This window comes from Heptranchias perlo, chromosome 20, assembly GCF_035084215.1.
Source record: "Heptranchias perlo isolate sHepPer1 chromosome 20, sHepPer1.hap1, whole genome shotgun sequence".
Lineage (NCBI taxonomy): Eukaryota > Metazoa > Chordata > Chondrichthyes > Hexanchiformes > Hexanchidae > Heptranchias > Heptranchias perlo.
Window position 1 is genome coordinate 4,171,835 of NC_090344.1, and position 21,363 is coordinate 4,193,197.

General features: G+C 45.8%; 1 protein-coding gene, 1 long non-coding RNA gene and 3 other non-coding genes across 5 annotated transcripts; all 5 read left to right on the forward strand.

Annotated features, from left to right (window-relative positions):
* The first annotated feature begins 6,340 nt into the window (after positions 1–6,340).
* trnak-cuu (transfer RNA lysine (anticodon CUU)) lies at positions 6,341–6,413 on the forward strand. The gene has a single exon. It is a non-coding gene; the product is annotated as a tRNA-Lys (tRNA).
* Positions 6,414–7,511: 1,098 nt separating this feature from the next.
* Positions 7,512–7,584, forward strand: trnaf-gaa (transfer RNA phenylalanine (anticodon GAA)). Its single transcript has one exon. It is a non-coding gene; the product is annotated as a tRNA-Phe (tRNA).
* A 2,872-nt stretch (positions 7,585–10,456) lies between these two features.
* On the forward strand, positions 10,457–10,529 carry trnak-cuu (transfer RNA lysine (anticodon CUU)). The gene has a single exon. It is a non-coding gene; the product is annotated as a tRNA-Lys (tRNA).
* Positions 10,530–15,474: 4,945 nt separating this feature from the next.
* On the forward strand, positions 15,475–16,919 carry LOC137335572 (zona pellucida sperm-binding protein 4-like). The gene is made up of 4 exons (XM_068000886.1): positions 15,475–15,697; positions 16,315–16,493; positions 16,563–16,660; positions 16,736–16,919. The coding sequence occupies exons 1-4, from the start codon at positions 15,475–15,477 to the stop codon at positions 16,917–16,919; spliced, it is 684 nt and encodes a 227-aa protein (XP_067856987.1).
* Positions 16,920–17,633: 714 nt separating this feature from the next.
* LOC137336061 (uncharacterized) lies at positions 17,634–19,352 on the forward strand. Its single transcript, XR_010966551.1, has 3 exons — positions 17,634–17,708; positions 18,486–18,599; positions 18,674–19,352. It is a non-coding gene; the product is annotated as an uncharacterized lncRNA (long non-coding RNA).
* The last annotated feature ends 2,011 nt before the right edge of the window (positions 19,353–21,363 follow it).

Below are 21,363 nucleotides of genomic sequence, written 5' to 3' on the forward strand. Positions count from 1 at the left end.
GCTGTTTAATTAATTGTTGTACCTGTATGCTGGTTGGTAGCGATTTCTGTACTTGGACCCCGAAATCTCTCTGCTCCTCCACAGTTCCTTTTTTCTCACCATTTAGAAAATAGCCTGAATTATCTTTATTAGATTTAAAGTGAATCACTTCGCTCTCCCCCACATTGAACTCTATTTGCCGCAGTTTTGCCCACTCACTTAATCGATTAATTCCCACTTTTCAACGTCCTGCTTCTTTCGACATGACTTATTGCGCCATCAGAAGGCTGCGTGCACAAATCACGGGGTGACCGTTACTTCTCGAGCTGATCGGATTCTGGATCGTTCCGGATTGAATATTTTATCTGCTTTTTCTCAATAAACAGAACCTTGCTCGAAAGTCTGCTTCCCTGGTTCCCAAATTTCAGGAAGGCGTCTCATTCTGCCCTTGACTTTTGATCTTGACCTGCAGTTGAAACTTTTGCAAAGAGGGAAATAAGCCGCCAAATCGCTCCACGTGAATCTGGAACGCTTTGGGAAGAAGTTCAGTGCAAACAATCAGGAATTTAAAGGCACCTCAATGACCTGCACTTTCATTGAATGACTTTTTTTCGCCATTGGCATCGACGTGAAATCGCTGTCGGCTTTCATCTCACTGAAGTGCAGAGTGTGGCCGCCTTGTATCGGTCAACGTGTTAGTGACGAGTTTGGGTTAAGCACGGGTCGCGTTTATTTCTGAAATCTCACCAAGCACCGGGGAAAAGAAACTTAGAATCAAACTGTCCCTGTAAGTGATGAATTGAAGGGAATATCGCTCCAAACAGATCTGGACAATGCGCAGCGCAGCCGCACAGGAGTTACAAATCCAACCTCTCACCACTCGGCAATCGCATTAACTGAACTTTACTCTGGCCCGTGTCACCGCGCTGAAATCGAGTCTTTCTCGGCCATATTTTTTCTGAACATAATAATTACTGGTTTAAGAGTGAAAATTGTCGTCCACTTCACTGTAAGTGCAAGAGACAACTTTGTAGACACCGTCAAGTGTCACAGACCTGCTGGTTTGTCCTGCTCATTTCATCTCATCTCATTTTCAGCAGACCTGAATATTACTGGAACAGAGAATGGCGAATCACAGCTCAAAAATCAATCCTCTCTTCCACGAGCGGACTGAGTCTTTCAACATACAGGTGTTTAATGGCAAGGTGAGTTTAATTTTCAGAAATAATACAGCACAGATTTTCACTCGTGCAAGCTGCACACGCTTTATTTTGGAAAAGTGAACTGATTGGATGAAAGCTGTTACATTGAGTGCGGCAACCTGAAGTTTCAGCTCGATGAATTAGTCCTTGAACATTTGCAAGTTCTGTTTCTGTGGCGCAATTGGTTCGCGCGTTTTGCTGCTAACTGAAAAGTTGGTGGTTTGAACCCACTCGAGAACGCTAAAGCAACCTTTTACCTTAACATTCATTGTCTCGCATTTCTTGGGTTCGAATGTATGTCTTGTCTGCCAGAAAATGTACCGCAAACATTGCCAGCTGAGTGCGTCTGATTTTCCACCATTTATTCTGCAGTTGGACAACAGGCATATGAAAAATATCCAAAAAAACGAGGTTGGCTTGAACGAAGTCGGAATACTTCTTGATAGAGAAGGTTCGAAGGTTGCAAGCGAGCTCCTTCACACTGACATGGATATTTCTACAGTGAGCGACATCAGACTGTTTCCACAATGAATGTCACTCCCTTTATTTTGGAAAAGGGAAATGGTATTCACATTCCGACTGGTTTCAGTTGATTTGTGAGAGATCGTTAAAGGATCAATCTCCGGTTAAGACAGCCTTTTTCTCTCTCTCTGTTGGCCGAATCCAAAATGAAATTGGAGCTGGACTAATCATGCAAGAAATCAGGAATCACTTTAGCAAACAAAATGCGGCCGATAGCTGGAACTCTCTCATCCCAAAGGATGTGGATTGAGGCTCAATTCAAATTTTCAAATCTGATATTGATAGATCTTTTTCCGGTTCGGTTACCAAGGGATATGAGTCCAAGGCGGGGCAACATTGATGAATTACTGGTCACTTCATGATCTAATTGAATGAGACAGCAGGTTCGAGGGGCTGAATGGTCTTCCCCTGTCCCGAATTTCCTCTCCTGCTCAACGCGGGGCTGGACGACTGGTAAGGGGCATCAGACTGACTCTGGAATGAAAAGCGGGTGTTCAGATTCAGCCACCTTGGGATTGTCGGACAAACTGAACCCCTACAGCAACGTCACCACCTGCCTCTCTGCAATAATAGGATGAGAAGGAGCCCTGCCGCTGGCTCGGCTAGCTCAGTCGGTAAAGCACGAAATTCCTAATCTCAGGGCTGAGGGTTTAAACCACACATTGTGCATTTTGTGTTCTATTTTTCAAAATGGGTGATGAAAGGTTCAAAGTGTAACCTCTTATCTCCAGTTGTAGAAATCCAGTTATATAAACAGACAAAACACTGAGCTGTGTGAAAGGAAACCGTGAGTGTTGCCAAATATCCAGTCCCTCCCGATGCTATCTTCTCATTCCCTCCACATGGGATCCGGCAGATACAGTTTCAATAGGTTTCATTTTTGCTGTTATTAAAAATGTTGATGGTTAGGATGTGTAATATTTAGAAGATGCCAACTCTGGATCCATTCGACTCTCTCATACCTCCTGAGCCCACCTTACCCTCTTTGATTCTCCCTGAGCTCCTTATCTTCTCTGATACCCTAAGAGAGTCCATTATCCTCTTTCAACCTTGTCAGCGCCCTTTACACTCTCTGATACCCGCAGTCCTCACCCACTGATACGCCCTGAGAGTCATTACACTCTCTGATACCTTTTGGCAGTCCTTGCACTCTGTGAGATCTCAATATGCTCTCTGATACCCTCTGACTGCCCGCTCCCGTCTCTGAGCCTCCTTGCACGCTCTGATGCCCAATGACTGTCCCTTCCCCTCTCTGAGATGCCCTTGACTCAATGGATCGCCACTAAGAAGCGATTAGACGCCCTGAGGCCTTCTCAGAACCCATTACCGTCCCTGCTATCAAAGTGCGGTGCAACTTCATAGGTGGATCTACCGGTCTGTGTTAAGGATGAGATCCAGAGTTTGATCGGTCGCTGCTGCTTCCGCCTCTGAGAGCTCTATCGGCGGTCGGTACCGATCTTCCTCCTGTAAACTGGGTGTGGATGTATGAGTACGCTGTTGATTTATAAACTTTGGTAGTTTACGTATGACAGCGATGTTTATGTATGATTTGTGGGTGTATCTCTATGAGTACGATGTTTATATATGAACTGTGGGTGTATCTCTATGAGTATGATGTTAAAATACGAATTGTGGAATGAACAGGAGGGGCAATTCCTCCCGGGGTTATATTTTCTTCCATGACAATAACACAAAGTTAGGGTGCGCTGTAGAGCCGAAATAGCTCAGTTGGGAGAGCGTGAGACTGAATATCTGAATGGTCCTTGATTCAATCTTGAGTTTCGGTTGTTTCTTTGCTTCGATTCTCGGATTAATTTACAGTGAAATTTAATTCCCGCCACTGAAGGATTGGGGATTGAATGGAGAGACATCAAGGATGGGAAATATTTATATCGTTTGTATTTGGCTGTTATTTCACTGTTACCTTCTGCCTTTTTCTCTTGGTTTTGTCTATTTCGGTGCCAGGTGACTATTTGATTTGTCCGAAACTGATCCATTTTCCACATCTCGCGGCGGTCAGACCCGCTCTGTCTGTCTGTTGCTGCTGATGATCATTCATGGGAACAGGCCGCGAGTCAAACGTTTATCTGCAAATTGGAGAAAGACAAATAAAAAGAAAGACGTGTTTATCCTGCCCAGGGGCAAAGTTACAACGGATGTAATTCAAAAACGGTCCCCGTGAATTTTTCTGTGGATTTTCTTTTTAAAGCTTCGATTTCAAAAGTTACAAAAACGCGAAATAAATAAAGTAAATTACAAGAATCGAGTCCGTGATCATTATGTTACAGTATACTCTTTGCAAACGAGTTAACCGGCCGTACCAACGGCACATTAGGCTGTTTAATTATTTTTTGTACCTGCAGCGATTTCTGTACTTGGACCCCTAAATCTCTCTGCTCCTCCACAGCACCGAGTTTCTCACCATTTAGAAAATACTCTGATTTATCTTTCTTAGATTTAAAGTGTATGACCTCGGTCTCCCCCACATTGAACTCTGTTTGCCACAGTTTTGTCAACACACTTAATCTCTCAATTCCCACTTTTCAATTTCCTGCTACCATCTGCATTACTTCCTGCGTCACCAGAAGGCTGCGTGTTCAAAACACGGGGTAACCGTTGCCTTTAGAGCTGATAGGATTCTGCATCGTTCCGGAATGAATGTTTCATCTGCTTTTTCTCAACAAACAGAACCTTGCTCTAAATTCTGGTTCTCTGGTTCTCAAATTGCAGCAAATCGTTTCATTTTGCCCTCGACTTTTGATCTTGTGCTGCGGATGAAACTTTTGCAAAGAGGGAGAAGAAGTCCCCAAATCGCCCCACGTGTATCTCAAACGCTTTGGGAAGAAGTTCTGTGTAAACAATCAGGAATTTAAAGGCACTTCAATGACCTGCACTTTCATTGAATGACTTTTTTTCGCCATTGGAATCGACGAGAAATCGCTGTCGGCTTTCATCTCACTGAAGTGCAGAGTGTGGCCGCCTTGTATCGGTCAACGTGTTAGTGACGAGTTTGGGTTAAGCACGGGTCGCGTTTATTTCTGAAATCTCACCAAGCACCGGGGAAAAGAAACTTAGAATCAAACTGTCCCTGTAAGTGATGAATTGAAGGGAATATCGCTCCAAACAGATCTGGACAATGCGCAGCGCAGCCGCACAGGAGTTCCAAATCCACCCTCTCGCCACTCGGCAATCGCATTAACTGAAAGTAACTCTGGCCCAGTGTCACCGCGCTGAAATCGAGTCTTTCTCGGCCACATTTATTCTTAACATAATAATTACTGGTTTAAGAGTGAAGATTGTCGTCCACTTCACTGCAAGTGCAAGAGACAACTTTTTAGACACCGTGTAGTGTCACAGACCTGCTGGTTTGTCCTGCTCATTTCATCTCATCTCATTTTCAGCAAACCTGAATATCACTGGAACAGAGATTGGCGAATCACAGCTCAAAAATCAATCCTCTCTTCCACGAGCGGACTGAGTCTTTCAACATACAGGTGTTTAATGGCAAGGTGAGTTTAATTTTCAGAAATAATACAGCACAGATTTTCACTCGTGCAAGCTGCACACCCTTTATTTTGGAAAAGTAAACTGATTGGAAGAAAGCTGTTACATTGAGCGCGGCAACCTGAAGATTTAGCTCGATGAATTCGTCCTTGAACATTTGCAAGCTCTGTTTCTGTGGCGCAATTGGTTAGCGCGTTCGACTCCGAACATGAAAAGTTGGTGTGTTCGAACCCACCAGAGGACGCTGAAGCAACCTTTCACCGAAACATTCATTGTCTCGCATTTCTTGGGTTCGAATGTGTTTCTTGTCTGCCAGAAAATGTACCGCGAACATTGCCAGCTGAGTGCGTCTGATTTTCCACCATTTATTCTGCGGTTGGATAACAGGCACATGAAAAATATCCAAAAAAACGAGATTGGCTTGAACGAAGTCGGAATACTTCTTGACAGAGAAGGTTCGAAGGTTGCAGGCGAGCTCCTTCAGACTGAATCACACTGACATGGATATTTCTGCAGTGAGCGACGTCAGACTGTTTCCACAATGAATGTCACTCCCTTTATTTTGGAAAAGTGAAATGGTATTCACATTACGACTGGTTACAGTTGATTTGTGAGAGATCGTTAAAGGATCAATCTCCGGTTAAGACGGCCTTTTTCTCTCTCTCTGTTGGCCGAATCCAAAATGAAATTGGAGCTGGACTAATCATGCAAGAAATCAGGAATCATTTTAGCAAACAAAATACGGCCGAAAGCTGGAACTCTCTCATCCCAAAGGATGTGGATTGTGGCTCAATTCATAATGTGAAGTCTGATATTGATAGATCGTTTTTCGATTCGGGTACCAAGGAATATGAGTCCAAGGCGGAGAAACAGAGATGAATTGCAGATCAACTCATGATCCAATTGAATAGGGCAGCAGGTTCGAGGGGCTGAATGGCCTTCTCTTGTCCCGATGTTCCTTTACTGCTCAGCGCGCGGCTGGACGAATGGTAAAAGACATCAGACGAACTCCAGAATGAAAACACGGGTGTTCAGAAGCAGATACCCTGAGATTGTGGAACGAACTGAACTCCTGCAGCAAAGCCAACAGCTGTCTCTCTGCAATAATAGGATGGGAAAAATAGTAGCAGTCGGCCCGGCTAGCTCAGTCGGTAGAGCATGAGACTCTTAATCTCACGGTCGTGTTTTCGAGCCCCACGTTGAGCGATTTGTGTTCTACTTTTCACACTGGATGATAAAAGTTTCAAAGTGCAACTTCTTGTCTCCAGATTCCAACCAGACAAAACCCTGAGCTGTGTGAAAAGAAACCGTGAGCGTTGCCAAATATCCACTCCCTCCCGATTCTCCCTTCTCGGTCCCTCCACATTGGACACGGACAGGTTATTGGTTCAATCGGATTCATTTTCTGCTGTTATTAAAAATGTTGAAGGTCAGAAAATGTAATATTGAGGAGATGCCAACGCTGGAACAATTCGCCTCTCTGATACCTCCTGATCCCCCCTTACCCTATTTGATTCTCCCTGTGCTCCTTATCATCGCTGATACGCTCTGTCTCTTACCTTCTCCGATACCCTCAGAGAGTCCATGATCCACTTTGAACCTTGTCAGCGCCATTCACCTGCTCTGATACCCACTGAGTGCCCCTCACACAGATGCGCCCTGAGCCCCCTTACACTCTCCCATACTCGGCAGTCCTACCCCTCTCTCAGATCATAATACACTCTCTGATGCCATCTGACTGTCCCTTCCTCTCTCTGAGCCCCCTTACACTCTCTGATGCCCTCTGATAGTACCTCCCCCTCTCTGAGATGCCCTTGCCCCAATGGATCGCCACTAAGAAGCGATTAGACGCCCTGAGGCCTTCTCAGAAGCAATTACCGTCCCTGCTATCAAAGTGCGGTGTAACTTCACAGGTGGATCTACCGGTCTGTGTTAAGGATGAGATCCAGAGTTTGATCGGTCGGTGCTCCTTCCGCCTCTGAGAGCTCCATCGGCGGTCGGTACCGATCTTCCTCCTATAAACTGGGTGTGGATGTATGAGTGCGCTGTTGATTTATAAACTTTGGTAGTTTACGTATGACAGCGATGTTTATATAAGAACTGTGGGTGTATCTCTATGAGTACGATGTTTATATATGAACTGTGGGTGTATCTCTATGAGTGCGATGTTTATATATGAATTGTGGGTGTATCTCGATGAGTGTAATGTTTATATCTGAATTGTGGAATGAACAGGAGGGGCAATTCCTCCTGGGGTTATATTTTCTTCCACGACAATAACGCAAAGTAATGATTGGGTGTGGAGCCGAAATAGCTCAGTTGGGAGAGCGTTAGACTGAAGATCTGAATGTCTTTGGTTCAATCTCGAGTTTCGGCAGTTTTTGGTTGTTTACTTTCTTTTTCCTTGCTTCGATTCTCGGATTTGTTGACAGTGAAATTTAATTCCCGCCACTGAAGGATTGGGGATTGAATAGAGAGACATCAAGGATGGGAAATATTTATATCGTTTGTATTTGGCTTTTATTTCTCTGTTATCTTCTGCCTTTGTCTCTTGGTTTTGTCTCTCTCGGTGCCGGGTGACAATTTGATTTGTCCTCAACTGATCCATTTTCCACATCTCGGGGCGGTCAGACCCGCTCTGTCTGTCTGTTGCTGCTGATGATCATTAATGGGAACAGGCCGCGAGTTAAACGTTTACCTTCAAATTGGAGAAAGACAAATAAAAAGAAAGACGTGTTTATCCTGCCCAGGGGTAAAGTTACAACGGATGTAATTCAAAAAACGGTCACCGTGAATTTTTCTGTGGATTTTCTTTGCAAAGCTTCGATTTGAAAAGTTATAAAAACGCGAAATAAATAAAGTAAATTACAAGAATCGAGTCCGTGATCATTATGTTACAGTATACTCTTTGCAAACGAGTTAACCGGCCGGACCAACGGCACATTAGGCTGTTTAATTAATTTTTGTACCTGCAGCGATTTCTGTACTTGGACCCCTAAATCTCTCTGCTACTCCACAGCACCGAGTTTCTAACCATTTTGAAAATACTCTGATTTATCTTTCTTCGATTTAAAGTGTATGACCTCGGTCTCCCCCACATTGAACTCTATTTGCCACAGTTTTGTCCAGACACTAAATCTATCAATTCCCACTTTTCAATTTCCTGCTATCATCTGCATTACTTCCTGTGTCACCAGAAGGCTGCGTGTTCAAAACAGGGGGTAACCGTTGGCTTTCGAGCTGAGAGGATTCTGTATCGTTCCGGAATGAATGTTTCATCTGCTTTTTCTCAATAAACAGAACCTTGCTCTAAATTCTGGTTCTCTGGTTATCAAATTTCAGGAAATCGTTTCATTTTGCTCTCGACTTTTGATCTTGTGCTGCGGATGAAACTTTTGCAAAGAGGGAGAAGAAGTCCCCAAATCGCCCCACGTGTATCTCAAACGCTTTGGGAAGAAGTTCTGTGTAAACAATCAGGAATTTAAAGGCACCTCAATGACCTGCACTTACATTGAATGACTTTTTTTCGACATTGGAATCGACGAGAAATCGCTGTCGGCTTTCATCTCACTGAAGTGCAGAGTGTGGCCGCCTTGTATCGGTCAACGTGTTAGTGACGAGTTTGGGTTAAGCACGGGTCGCGTTTATTTCTGAAATCTCACCAAGCACCGGGGAAAGGAAACTTAGAATCAAACTGTCCCTGTAAGTGATGAATTGAAGGGAATATCGCTCCAAACAGATCTGGACAATGTGCAGCGCAGCCGCACAGGGGTTACAAATCCACCCTCTCGCCACTCGGCAATTGCATTAACTGAACTTTACTCTGGCCCAGTGTCACCGCGCTGAAATCGAGTCTTTCTCGGCCACATTTTTTCTTAACATAATAATTACTGGTTTAAGAGTGAAAATTGTCGTGCACTTCACTGTAAGTGCAAGAGACAACTTTGTAGACACCGTGTAGTGTCACAGACCTGCTGGTTTGTCCTGCTCATTTCATCTCATCTCATTTTCAGCAAACCTGAATATTGCTGGAACAGAGAATGGCGAATCACAGCTCAAAAATCAATCCTCTCTTCCACGAGCGGACTGAGTCTTTCAACATTCAGGTGTTTAATGGCAAGGTGAGTTTAATTTTCAGAAATAATACAGCACAGATGTTCACTCGTGCAATCTGCACACCCTTTATTTTGGAAAAGTAAACTGATTGGAAGAAAGCTGTTACATTGAGTGCGGCAACCTGAAGCGTCAGCTCGATGAATTCGTCCTTGAACATTTGCAAACTCTGTTTCTGTGGCGCAATTGGTTAGCGCGTTCGGCTGCTAACTGAAAATTTGGTCGTTCGAACCCACTTGAGAACACTAAAGCAACCTTTCACCTTAAAATTCATTGTCTCGCATTTCTTGGGTTCGAATGTGTGTCTTGTCTGCCAGAAAATGTACCGCAAACATTGCCAGCTGAGTGCGTCTGATTTTCCACCATTTATTCTGCGGTTGGATAACAGGCATCGGAAAAATATCCAAAAAAAAACGAGATTGGCTTGAACGAAGTCGGAACACTTCTTGACAGAGAAGGTTCGAAGGTTGCAGGCGAGCTCCTTCAGACTGAATCACACTGACATGGATATTTCTGCAGTGAGCGACATCAGACTGTTTCCAAAATGAATGTCACTCGATTTATTTTGGAAAAGTGAAATGGTATTCACATTACGACTGGTTACAGTTGATTTGTGAGAGATCGTTAAAGGATCAATCTCCGGTTAAGACGGCCTTTTTCTCTCTCTCTGTTGGCCGAATCCAAAATGAAATTGGAGCTGGACTAATCATGCAAGAAATCAGGAATCAATTCAGCAAACAATATACGGCCGAAAGCTGGAACTCTCTCATCCCAAAGGATGTGGATTGTGGCTCAATTCATAATTTGATGTCTGATATTGATGGATCGTTTTTCGATTCGGGTACCAAGGAATATGAGTCCAAGGCGGAGAAACAGAGATGAATTGCAGATCAACTCATGATCCAATTGAATGAGGCAGCAAGTTCGAGGGGCTGAATGGCCGTCTCTTGTCCCGATGTTCCTATACTGCTCAGCGCGGAGCTGGACGAATGGTAAAAGACATCAGACTAAATCCAGAATGAAAAAACGGGTGTTCAGAAGGAGATACCCTGAGATAGTGGAACGAACTGAACTCCTGCAGCAAAGCCAACAGCTGTCTCTCTGCAATAATAAGATGGGAAGTATTTTAGCAGTCGGCCCGGCTAGCTCAGTCGGTAGAGCATGAGACTCTTAATCTCAGGGTCGTGGGTTCGAGCCCCACGTTGGGCGATTTGTGTTCTATTTTTCACACTGGGTGATGAAAGTTTCAAAGTGCAATCTCTTCTCTCCAGATTCGAACCAGACACAACCCTGAGCTGTGTGAAAGGAAACCGTGAGCGTTGCCAAATATCTTCGACCGTCTCGTTCTCTCCACATGGGACACGGACAGGTTATCGGTTCAATCGGTTTCATTTTTTGCTGTTATTAAAAATGTTGAAGGTCAGAAAATATAATATTTAGGAGATGCCAACTCTGGAACAATTCGCCTCTCTGATACCTCCTGATCCCCCCTTACCCTATTTGATTCTCCCTGAGCTCCTTATCATCGCTGATACGCTCTGTCTCTTACCTTCTCCGATACCCTCAGAGAGTCCATGATCCACTTTGAACCTTGTCAGCGCCATTCACCTGCTCTGATACCTATTGATTGCCCCTTACACAGATGCGCCCTGAGCCCCCTGACACTCTCCCAAACTCGGCAGTCCTTCCCCTCTCTCAGATCTTAATACACTCTCTGATGCCATCTGACTGTCCCTTCCTCTCTCTGAGATCCCCTTGGCCCAATGGATCGCCACGATGAAGCCATGAGGCTCCCTGATACCTTCTCAGATCCCATTACCCTCCCTGATACATTCGTGCGATGTAATTTCACAGGTGGATCTTCCGGTCTGTCTTAAGGATGAGATCCAGAGTTTGTTCGGTCGCTGCTCCTTCCGCCTCTCCCACTCTGAGAGCTCGATTGGCGGTCGGTACCGATCTTCCTCCTATAAACTGGGTGTGGATGTATGAGTGCGCTGGTGATTTATAAACTGTGGGAGTTTATATGTGAAAGCGATGTTTATATATGAACTGCAGGTGTGTATATCTGAGTGCGATGTTAATATATGTGAACTGTGGGTGCGTATATGAGTGCGGTGTTTATATATGAACTGTGGGGTTTTATATATGACTGACTGCGATGTTTAATTATGAACTGTGGTTGGGATATATGATTGCGATGTTTAAATATGAACTCTGGTTGGGTATATATGAGTGCGATGTTTATATATGAAATGCGGTAATGAACAGGAAGATCAAGGCGTCGCGGGGGTTATATTTTCTTGCAGGACAATGAGGCAAAGTTGCATTTGCTGTGGGGTCAAAATCGCTGAGTTGGAATTGCGTTAAACTGAAGATCGAAAGGTTGTGCATTCAATCCCGGGTTTCGGCAGTTTTTGGTTATTTGGTTTCATCTTCTTTGCGTCGATTCTCGCATTTATTTACAGTGAAGTTTGATTCCCGCCACTGAAGGATTTGGAACGGAACAGAGAGACATCAAGGATGGAAAATATTTCTATCGACTTGATATAGTTTTTATTTCTCTATTCCCCTCCATCTTTTTCTCTTGGTTTTGTCTCTCTCGGTGGCGGGTGATTATTTGATTTGATTCACGTGTCCAAAGCCGATGCCTTTTCCACATCTCGGGGCGGTCAGACCCGCTCTGTCTGTCTGTTGCTGCTGATGATCATTGATGCGAACAGGCCGCGAGTTAAACGTTTCTCTGCAAACCTGAGAATGACAAATAAAAAGAAAGACGTGTTTCTCCGGCCCAGGGGTAAAGTTACAATGGATGTTATTCAAAAAACTGTCCCCGTCACTTCGTCTGAGGCCCCATTTGTGAAGCTTGGTTTTAAAATCATATAAACCCGAATCAAAGCCCCTTATCAGCTCATACAGGAATCAAACCGCGATCGTGATATTATGGCAGGTCTAAGCAAGCTAACGAACCGTTGCTTATATCCCATTAACGATTTCAATCGTTTTTGTACCTATAGTGGTTGGCAGCGGTTTCTGAACACGGACCCCGAAATCTCTCTGAACCTCCACAGTTCCCAGCTTCTCACCATTGAGAAAATACTCTCATTTATCTTTCTTAGATTTAAATGAATGACCTCGCTCTCCCCCACATTGAACTCTATTTGCCGCAGTTTTTGCCACTCACTGAATCTGTCAATTCACACTTTTCAACTTCTTGCTTCTATCTCCATTACTTATTGCTCCCCCAGAAGGCTGCGTGTTCAAATTCCGCCGGGGTAACAGTTGCTTTTTGAGCTGATAGGATTCTGGATCTTTCCAAAATAAATGTTTTTTTGCTTTTTCTCAACAAACAGAACCTTGCTCTAAAGTTTGATTTCTTTGTTCCCCGGTTTCAGGGAGGTGTCTCATTCTGCACTCGACTTTTGATCTTGAACTGCGGTTGAAACTTTCGCAAAGAGGGAGAAGTCCCCAAATCGCTTGAGCTGAATCTCAAACGCTTTGGGAAGAAGTTCAGTGCGAACAATCAGGAATTTAAAGGCACCTCAATGACCTGCACTTTCTTTGGGTGAGTTTTCTTCGACATTACATTCAACCGTGAAATCGGCCTCGGCTTTCATCTCACTGAAGTGAAGAGTGTGGCCGCCTTGTATCTGTCAGCGTGTAAGTGACGAGTTTGGGGTCGGTCTGGGTCGCGTTCAATTTTGAAATCTCACCAAGCACCAGAAAAAAGAAACTTAGAATCAAACTGTCCCTGTCAGTGATGAATTGAAGTGAATATCGCTCGCAGCAGATCTGGACAATGTGCAGTGCAGCCGCACGGGAGTTCCAAATCCACCCTCGCACCACTCGGCAATCAGAGAAACTTAACTTTACTCTGGCCCAGTGGCACCGCGCTGAAATCAAGTCTTTCTCGGCCACATATTTTCCTAACATCATAGTTACTGGTTTAAGAGTGAAAACTGCCGTCCGCTTCACTGTAAGTGGAAGAGACAACTTGTCGACACCGTGTAGTGTCACAGACCTGCTCGTTGGACCTGCTCATTTAATCTCATCTCATTACCTGCAAACCGAAACATGACTGGAATAGAGAATGGTGAATCACAGCTCGAAAAATCAATCCTCTCTACTACTGGGTGACCGAGTCTTCCAACATACAGGCATTTAGGGACAAGGGGAGTTTGATGTTCAGAAATAAGACGGCAACGATTTTCACTCGTGCAAGCTGCACACCCTTTATTTTGGAAAAGTAAACTGATGGCAAGACAGCTGTTTCATTGATCGTTGCAAGCTGAATTAGCTCGGTGAATTAGTGGTTCAGAAGGGCAAACGTCGTGTCTCTGTGGCGCAATTGGTCAGCGCGTCTGGCTATTAACTGAAAAGTTGGTGGTTTGAGCCCACCCGCGGATGACAGAGAGCTTTCATCTTAACATTCGTTGTTTCGCATTTCCCGGTTTCGAATGTGTGTTCTGTTTTTATGAAAATGCACCGTAAACATTGCCAGTTGAGCGCGGCTGATCTTCCACCATTTAATCTGCGGCCGGATAACAGGCATTTGAGGTCCAGTTTTGAGCTTCCAGATCTGTTCGCACAACACGCTGATTGGTGTTCTCAGTGCGAAGACGGGACTTGGTCTCCACGGGGACTGTGCGGTGGTCACTCCCACCAATACTGTCATGTACAGATGCATTTCCGACAGGTAGATTTGTGAGGACGAAGTCAAGTAATTTTCCCCCTCGTGTTGGTTCGCTCACCATCTGCTGCAGGCCCAGTCTGGCAGCTTTGTCCTTCAGGACTCGGCCAGTAGTCGTGCTACCGAGCCACTCTTGGTGATGGACATTGAAGTCCCCCACTCAGAGTACCTTCTGTGGCCATTGCTACCCTCAGCGCTTTCTCCAAGTGGTGCTCAACATGGAGGAGGACTGATTCATCAGCTGAGGGAGGGCGGTTGGTGGTAATCAGCAGGAGGTTTCCTTGCTCATGTTTGACCTGATGCCATGAGATTTGCATTTGGTCCAGAGTCAATGTTGAGGACTGCCAGGGCCATTCCCTCCTGACTGTATATCACTGCATCGCCACCTCTGGTTTGTCTGTCCTGCCAGTGGGACAGCACATACCCAGGGATTGTGATGGAAGAGTCACGGACCTCTGCTGAAAGGCATGATTCTGTGAGTATGGCTATGTCAGGCTGTTGCTTGACTGCTCTCCCAGTTTTGGCACTGGTCCCCAGATTTTAGTGAGGAGCACTTTGCAGGGTCAACTGGGCTTGGGTGCCTTTTTCATGTCCAGTTTTATTCTGAGTATGACTTTTTTTACACGAGTTTTTACAACTGAATGGCTTGCAAGGCCATTTCAGAGGGCAATTACGAATCAACCACATTGCTGTGGGCCTGGAGTCACATCATAGGCCAACCGGGTAAGTACGGCAGGTTTCCTTCTCTGAAGGACATTAGTGAACCAGATGGGTTTTATTTATGACAATCCGGTCGTTTCATCGCCAGCATTACTGATAGTAGTATTTTAATTCCAGATTTTAATTAATTAATTGAATTTGAATTCCCCAGCTGCCGTGGCAGAATTTGACCTTATGACACGTAGATTATTCATCCAGGCCTGCTAGATTACAAGTTCAGTAACATAACCACTAATGCTACCGTACTGTATCTGGACAATAACATATTGATTTGACTCTGTTTATTAATTAGTATTTTAAAAAACCGCATTCCCACGGGTCACACTGAGATGGGGCCTATTTTTTTATCAACTATTAAAGGTGACGTTGGGTCCAAGAAATAAAAGTGACTAAAAAAGCAAAATAGAAACTAATAATGTGATGTGGTTCAGTTTCTTTTAATTTTGTGATGAAGAAATAAAGGTGTCAAGGGGGAAAAAAGCAACAATTTCAATGCAACCAAACAAGAAGTCCGGGGGCGAATTGTGGAGCTGTCGTTGGACCCAGTCTCACCTTTTTTCTTCCATTAAAAACAGGCCCATCTCCGTGTGAGCCGTGCGAATGCTGGTTTATGTTCCGGAGCCCGTGGGCCTCGGACTGTGCCTCAGGCTGATTGGAACAGACAATTACTGCCAGTTAACAGCGCTGCGATAAAAAGAGGGAGTCGGTTTTCTACTCTCACTTACCTGGGAGAGTTTGTTAGTTATAATGGAGGGCTCGGGGATTCTTGGTTTGTTACTTGTTGTCATCTGTTCAGCTCAGCCGCCCTCTCTCCTTTTCCCCGCCGATAAATGTTGGCTGTCTCCCAAAAACCGCAAAGACTGCGGATTTCCGGGAATTGAAGCCAGTGAGTGTGTGCAGAGAGGCTGCTGCTTTGATGCGGGGAGCCGGGATGCACCGCCGTGTTTCTATTCACTGGACAGTCTTCCAGGTGCGTGTATTCTCAGTCCGTTTATGTTCTGGGCCAGGACTTTCCAGGTTCACCCGCAATCTCGCTGTACTCGGGGTTTCCCTGGACAGTTTCCTCTTTCTCCTTCCTGTCATACAACGTCAGTTTGAATTTCAAACCTTTCCAGTCCGGAGAGTGGAAATGGTGGTGTGATTGAGAGTCTCTAATCCCGCAGAGTATAATTGATTGTGGGATTGGGGGCTGGTAATCAAACAGAAAGGGAAATAGTTAATCGGCCTTTGACACAATAGCTGCAGTTAAAATCATTCCACCGTTGCTCGGTGACTTGGGACTCACACTGGTTGAATTCTGCCACGTGTAATTGTCCAGCTAGTTGGGGGGGAGGGGCAGAGTGAATGAGCCCCGGCCCCTGCTGCCACTGACCATTTGAATTTGATATTTAATTTCTATCGGCGATGCGAGCAATTTTAATCCAAGCAGCGTGGTGACGAGCTGTAATTGGTCAACTGGTTTCCATTAGACAGACAAGGGGACGGGATAGAAACTGAAACATGGATGGAGTTTGTCCCCTTCCCTGTAACGGTTCCCTTGACCCTCCCCGTGGGTCAACTAACCGCCTTTCATTGACTCTCTTGCAGTCTGCACCAAGGATGGGCAGGTCCTCATCGCTATCTCCAAGGATTTGACGCTGCCTCCTGTAAACCTGACAACGGTCCATCTGAAGGATGGAGAAGGAGCGGAGTGCAGTCCGATCGTGGCCTCTGCAGACACTGTGCTCTTTCAGTTCGCAGTCACTGAATGTGGCGCTACTCAGCGGGTAGGTATTGTGGGCTGGGAGTCCCATCAATAGCTCAGTTCGGGAATGATGGTCTTCTGTCTCTTGCAGCTGGACGGCATGAACATCCTGTATGAAACGGATGTGTTGGGTGAGTTTGAGATCTTGGATGGCGCTTTGGGATCGGTGACCCGGGACAGCCCTTTCAGGTGAGAATAGGAGCACATTCAGCGGGTAGAGACCGTGAGGACCTGAATTCTTCAGCCGTGTCCGTTTTCTTTCAGGCTCCATGTCCAGTGCAGTTACAGGGGAAGCCAGGAGTCTGATCTGCAGGTGAAGCCCAGAGTTTACACACTTTCTCCACCACTGCCTGCCACTGAGGCCGGGATCCTGCTTCTGGAGCTGAGAATAGCGAGAGGTAACGAGTGCTCGCTGATAGTAGTGTCCAACTTCAGGCTCTCCAAATAGTGCCCACCCTTCATTTTTCTCTTTTCAGATGGTGGTTACCGGAGCTGGTATGTGGCCAGTGACTACCCGATCCTGAGTGTGCTCCGGGACCCCGTGTTTGTGGAGGTTCGTGTTCTGAACCGGAACGATCCGTCCCTTGTGCTGCTGCTCAATGACTGCTGGGCGACCCCCACCCCAGAGCCGTATTCGGGGCTCCGATGGGATCTCCTGGTGGAGAGGTAAGGGAGCTTGGGGCAGTGTGGGGATTGGGGAGGGGGCGACATGGGCGAGGATTAATACAAAAATCATTCCTGGAGTCCGAGTTAATGACAGGGGGAAATAGTCCTTCGAAGTTGATATTTTGTTCCAGACTTTGGTATAATTTGTTTGATGTAAACCTGTCACCGTGTGACTCCCCCTCTGTCTCTGTTCCAGGTGCCCCTTTGCTGGTGATAACTACAAAACCCGCCTCCTCCCGGTAAACGCTGCTTCCCATTTGCTGTTCCCAACTCACCATAATCGTTTTGTAGTCAGCACGTTCGCTTTCTGGGACCGAGTTTCGGGCCGGGCTCTGTCCGGGGAGGTGAGTTTCCTTCAGTGCTTCTTTCACGGTCACTTGGAATTACATGATCCCTGGGTCTTAAGTGAGCAGGCCCCTGTTGATCGGTTGACTGTAGAAGCATTAATCTCCTAACTGGGAGCTGTGGGATTGACCATACCGCACTGTCCCTTTGCAGGTTTATTTCCACTGCAGTGCTGAGGTTTGCTACCCTTCCACTCGAGAGAACTGCACGGCTCCCTGCAGCCCCAGTAAGTACCTGTGATCTGACTAGAAACTAAACCCTGACGGGGAGGGGTGGGTGTGGGACATCTGGACACGGGGCTCTCTCAGCAAGGGGCCGAACACTGGGCAAATGTCCCGAATCTGGCGGTTCTGGGAACTTGTCCCGTTCCATTCGGTGCAGGTTTCCATTCGAATAGCAATCTCGGGCAGCGGGTCTGCGCACATCTTGCACCAGGTCAGTAATTGTGAAGGATGCTCTGATCCTTGAGCTGGGATGAATGAGGTACTTTTGGCTCCTTGCTACTTGTCCGGATGCTGAGCTGCCCTACCTGCCGACCCCCTGAGGAGCAGAATCCTCCCATTGTTGGCACGGGTGTGTTCCACATCCGGTTCCGAATAGTCCACCCTTCTCCTTGGAGAACATTAAACCAGCATCTAACTATCATCATTCTGACACTGGGAATTCAGGGTGGAACCGAACGGAAGTCCCGGGGCCGGACACCTGGCCAATTGTGAGTGTCTTATAAAACTGCGGGTCAAAGTAGTGCATCAGTGTCTTTCACCAGGAGACCAGACTGACCATTGTGGCGGCAGCAGTAATTGCGAACTCTGCTCAGTTTGCACGTCCTTCTGAGAATCCGTTTGGTGAGGACCGGATGGAATTATAGCCGGAACTGCAATCTCTGTCCGGTACCCAGGGCCCTGATGTGTTTTCCATGAGGCCATCTGATTCAGGATTTCCAGACAGATGAAGATTTAATCATTCACCATGAACTCTTGTCTCTTTCTCTCCTTCGCCCCAGAGAGGCGAAGAAGTGCCGATGACCAGTCTGGGGTATTGGTGACCGCTGATGGACCCATCCTTTTCCTGGAAGGTGAGGCGAGATTAGCTGCTCTGATCCACCAGGACGAGAAAGGTAAAGCAGGGAGCTCCACCTGTGTCTAGTGATGGAGTAACTGGTGCCCATCTAACCCTGGCTTCTCCCCACAGATACTGCTGTTGATTCCCCCTTCCGTGTTCCTGGATTAGCTGTTGGGGTAGCGCTGCTCTCCGTGGCCCTGTTGGTCGGGACTGTTGCTATATGGAAAATGGAGCAGGGCCGCAGGGTGGGCTCCGAGTGCAGCTCCATGGAACTGTAGATGTCTGTTGGATAATAAAATCCTGTTATAGATGATTGCTGTTCTCGTGTTATCTTCCAAATGCTCGCTGGATTGTACTCTTTGCAGTGAGTTAACTTGGTGTCTGGTTTGAGAATTGTTTTTGCTGCAGCCAACAATTGCAACCTTCCCCAATTCGGAATGAGATCCGGGTCAAAGTTGTGGTGGGTTTGTCGTGAAATGGTGTCGAGAAGGAATGACTCGTTCCCTTGCCTCTAACTCTGATCCTGTGGGTTGGTCCTGGGCCCATATTTCTGGAATTGCTTCTTCCCTGAGGGCATCGATTGACCAGTTTGCCAAGCCGGGAGAATGTTGGGCTCTCTCCTTGCACGACCACTGGCTGCTGGTGTCTCCCGCTACAGGAACAGGAGAATAGACGAGATGACTGCGTGGCTACAGGGATGGTGTGGGAGAGATTTAAATTCCTGGGACTTTGGGACCGGTTCTGCGGAAGATGGGATGGGTTACACCGGAGCCGGACCAGGGCCGATGTCCTCATGGGGGAGTTTGCTGGTGCTGTTGGAAGGTTAAAACTAGAATGGCAGGGGGATGGGAACCTGAGCAGGGAGACGGAGGAGGGGGAAACAATGATAGAAACAAGACAGAACGGGATGAAGCAATAGTGGCAGGCAGAGAAAACAAGGGCGCTAAACAGAGGGCCGTAGTGCAAAATAATACTAAGATGACTAGCCATCTTGAACAGTCTAAAGGTGTTAATGTGCGGATCATTTGCAATAAGGTCGATGAATTGACAGCGCAAATAGATATTAACGGGTATGATATAGTTGCGATCATAGAGACATTGCTGCAGGATGACCAAGGCTGGGAACTGAACATCCAGGGGTATTCAATATTTAGGAAGGACAGGCAAAAATGGAAAGGAGGTGGGGTAGCGTTGTTAGTAAAGGAGGCAATCAATGCAATAGTGAGTAAGGATATTGGCTCGGAAAATCACGATGTGGAATCTGTATGGCTGGAGTTAAACACCAAGGGGCAGAAAACGTTGGTTGGGGTTGTCGATTGGCCCCAAACAGTAGGGGAGCGCATTGAACAGGAAATTAGAGCCAGAAAGTTACAACCATAATCGGACTTAAATTTATATACAGCTTGGTCAAACCAAATTAGCAATAATACTGTGGGGGAGGAATTCCTGGAGTGTACATGATTTATTTCCAGACCAATACATTGAGGAACCAACTAGAGAACAGGCGATCCTAGATTGGGTATTGTGCAATGAGAAAAGATTGATTAACAATCTTTTTCGGGCTCCCTTAGGGAAGAGCGACCAATACGTAATAGAATTCCTCATTAAGATGGAGAGTGAAGTAGTTGAATCCGAAACTAGGGTGCTGAATCTGAATAAAGGAAATTACGAAAGTGAGTTGGCTAGGATAGATTGGAGAACTTTACTAAAAGGGATGACAGTGGATAGGGAATGGCTAATATATAAAGAACATGTGGAGAAATTATAACCATTATTAATTCCTGTCTGGCACAAAAATAAAACAGGAAAGGTGGCTCAACCGTGGCTTACAAAAGAAATTAGTATTAGTTCCAAAGAGGAGACATATAAAATTGCCAGAAAAAGCTGCAGGCCTGAGGATTGGGAGCAGTTTAGAATTCAGCAAAGGAGGACGAAGAGGGGGACAAGTAGAGTATGAGTAAAGTAGCTGGCAACACAAAAACTGACTGTAAAAGTTTCTATAAATGTCATGAGAAAAAGATTAGTGAAGACAAATGTAGGTCCCTTACAGTCAAATGCGGAACAAAGAAATGGGAGAACAATTAAACAAATACTTTGGTTCTGTCTTCAAAGGAGGACACAAACAACCTTCCAGAAATGTTAGGGAAGCAAGGGTCGACTGAGGAGAAACTGAAGCAAACCAGGATTAGTTTTAAAGAAAAAGTGCTCGGAAAACTAATGGGGCGAAAGGCTGACAAATCCCCAGATCCTGATAATCGACATCCCAGAGTACGAAACGAAATGCCCCTGGAAATAGTGCATGCATTGGTGATCATCTTCCAAAATTCTACAGACTCGAACAGTTCCTACAGATTGGAGGGTGGGAAATGTAACCCCACTATTGAAAAAACAGGGAATTAAAGACCAGTTAGCCTAACATCAGTCGTGGGGTAAATGCTCGAGTCTATTTTAAAAGATGCGATAACAGAACGCTTGGAAGGCATTAACGGGATTGGACAAAGTCAGCATAGGTTTATGAAAGGGAAATTATGCTCAACAAATCTACTGGAGTTTTTTGAGGCGCTAACTTGTCGAATAGATTGGGGTGAACCAGTAGATGTGGTGTACTTGGATTTTCAGAAGGCTGCTGATAAGTTCCCACACAAGAGGTTAGTGTGCAAAATCAAAGCACATGGGATTGGGGGAATATACTGGCATGGATTTAGAATTGGTTGACAGACAGGAAAGAGTAGGAATAAATGGGTCTTTTTCCGGGTGGCAGGCAGTGACTCGTGGGGTACCGCAGGGATCAGTGCTTGGGCCCCAGCTATTCACAATAT

Excerpts from the sequence above, each read along its gene's own strand:
- LOC137335572 (XM_068000886.1), top strand. The coding sequence starts at position 15,475 with ATGGAGGGCTCGGGGATTCTTGGTTTGTTACTTGTTGTCATCTGTTCA. Across the intron at positions 15,698-16,314 it reads TTCACTGGACAGTCTTCCAG|TCTGCACCAAGGATGGGCAG; the intron begins GTGCGTGTATTC and ends ACTCTCTTGCAG. Across the intron at positions 16,494-16,562 it reads AATGTGGCGCTACTCAGCGG|CTGGACGGCATGAACATCCT; the intron begins GTAGGTATTGTG and ends TGTCTCTTGCAG.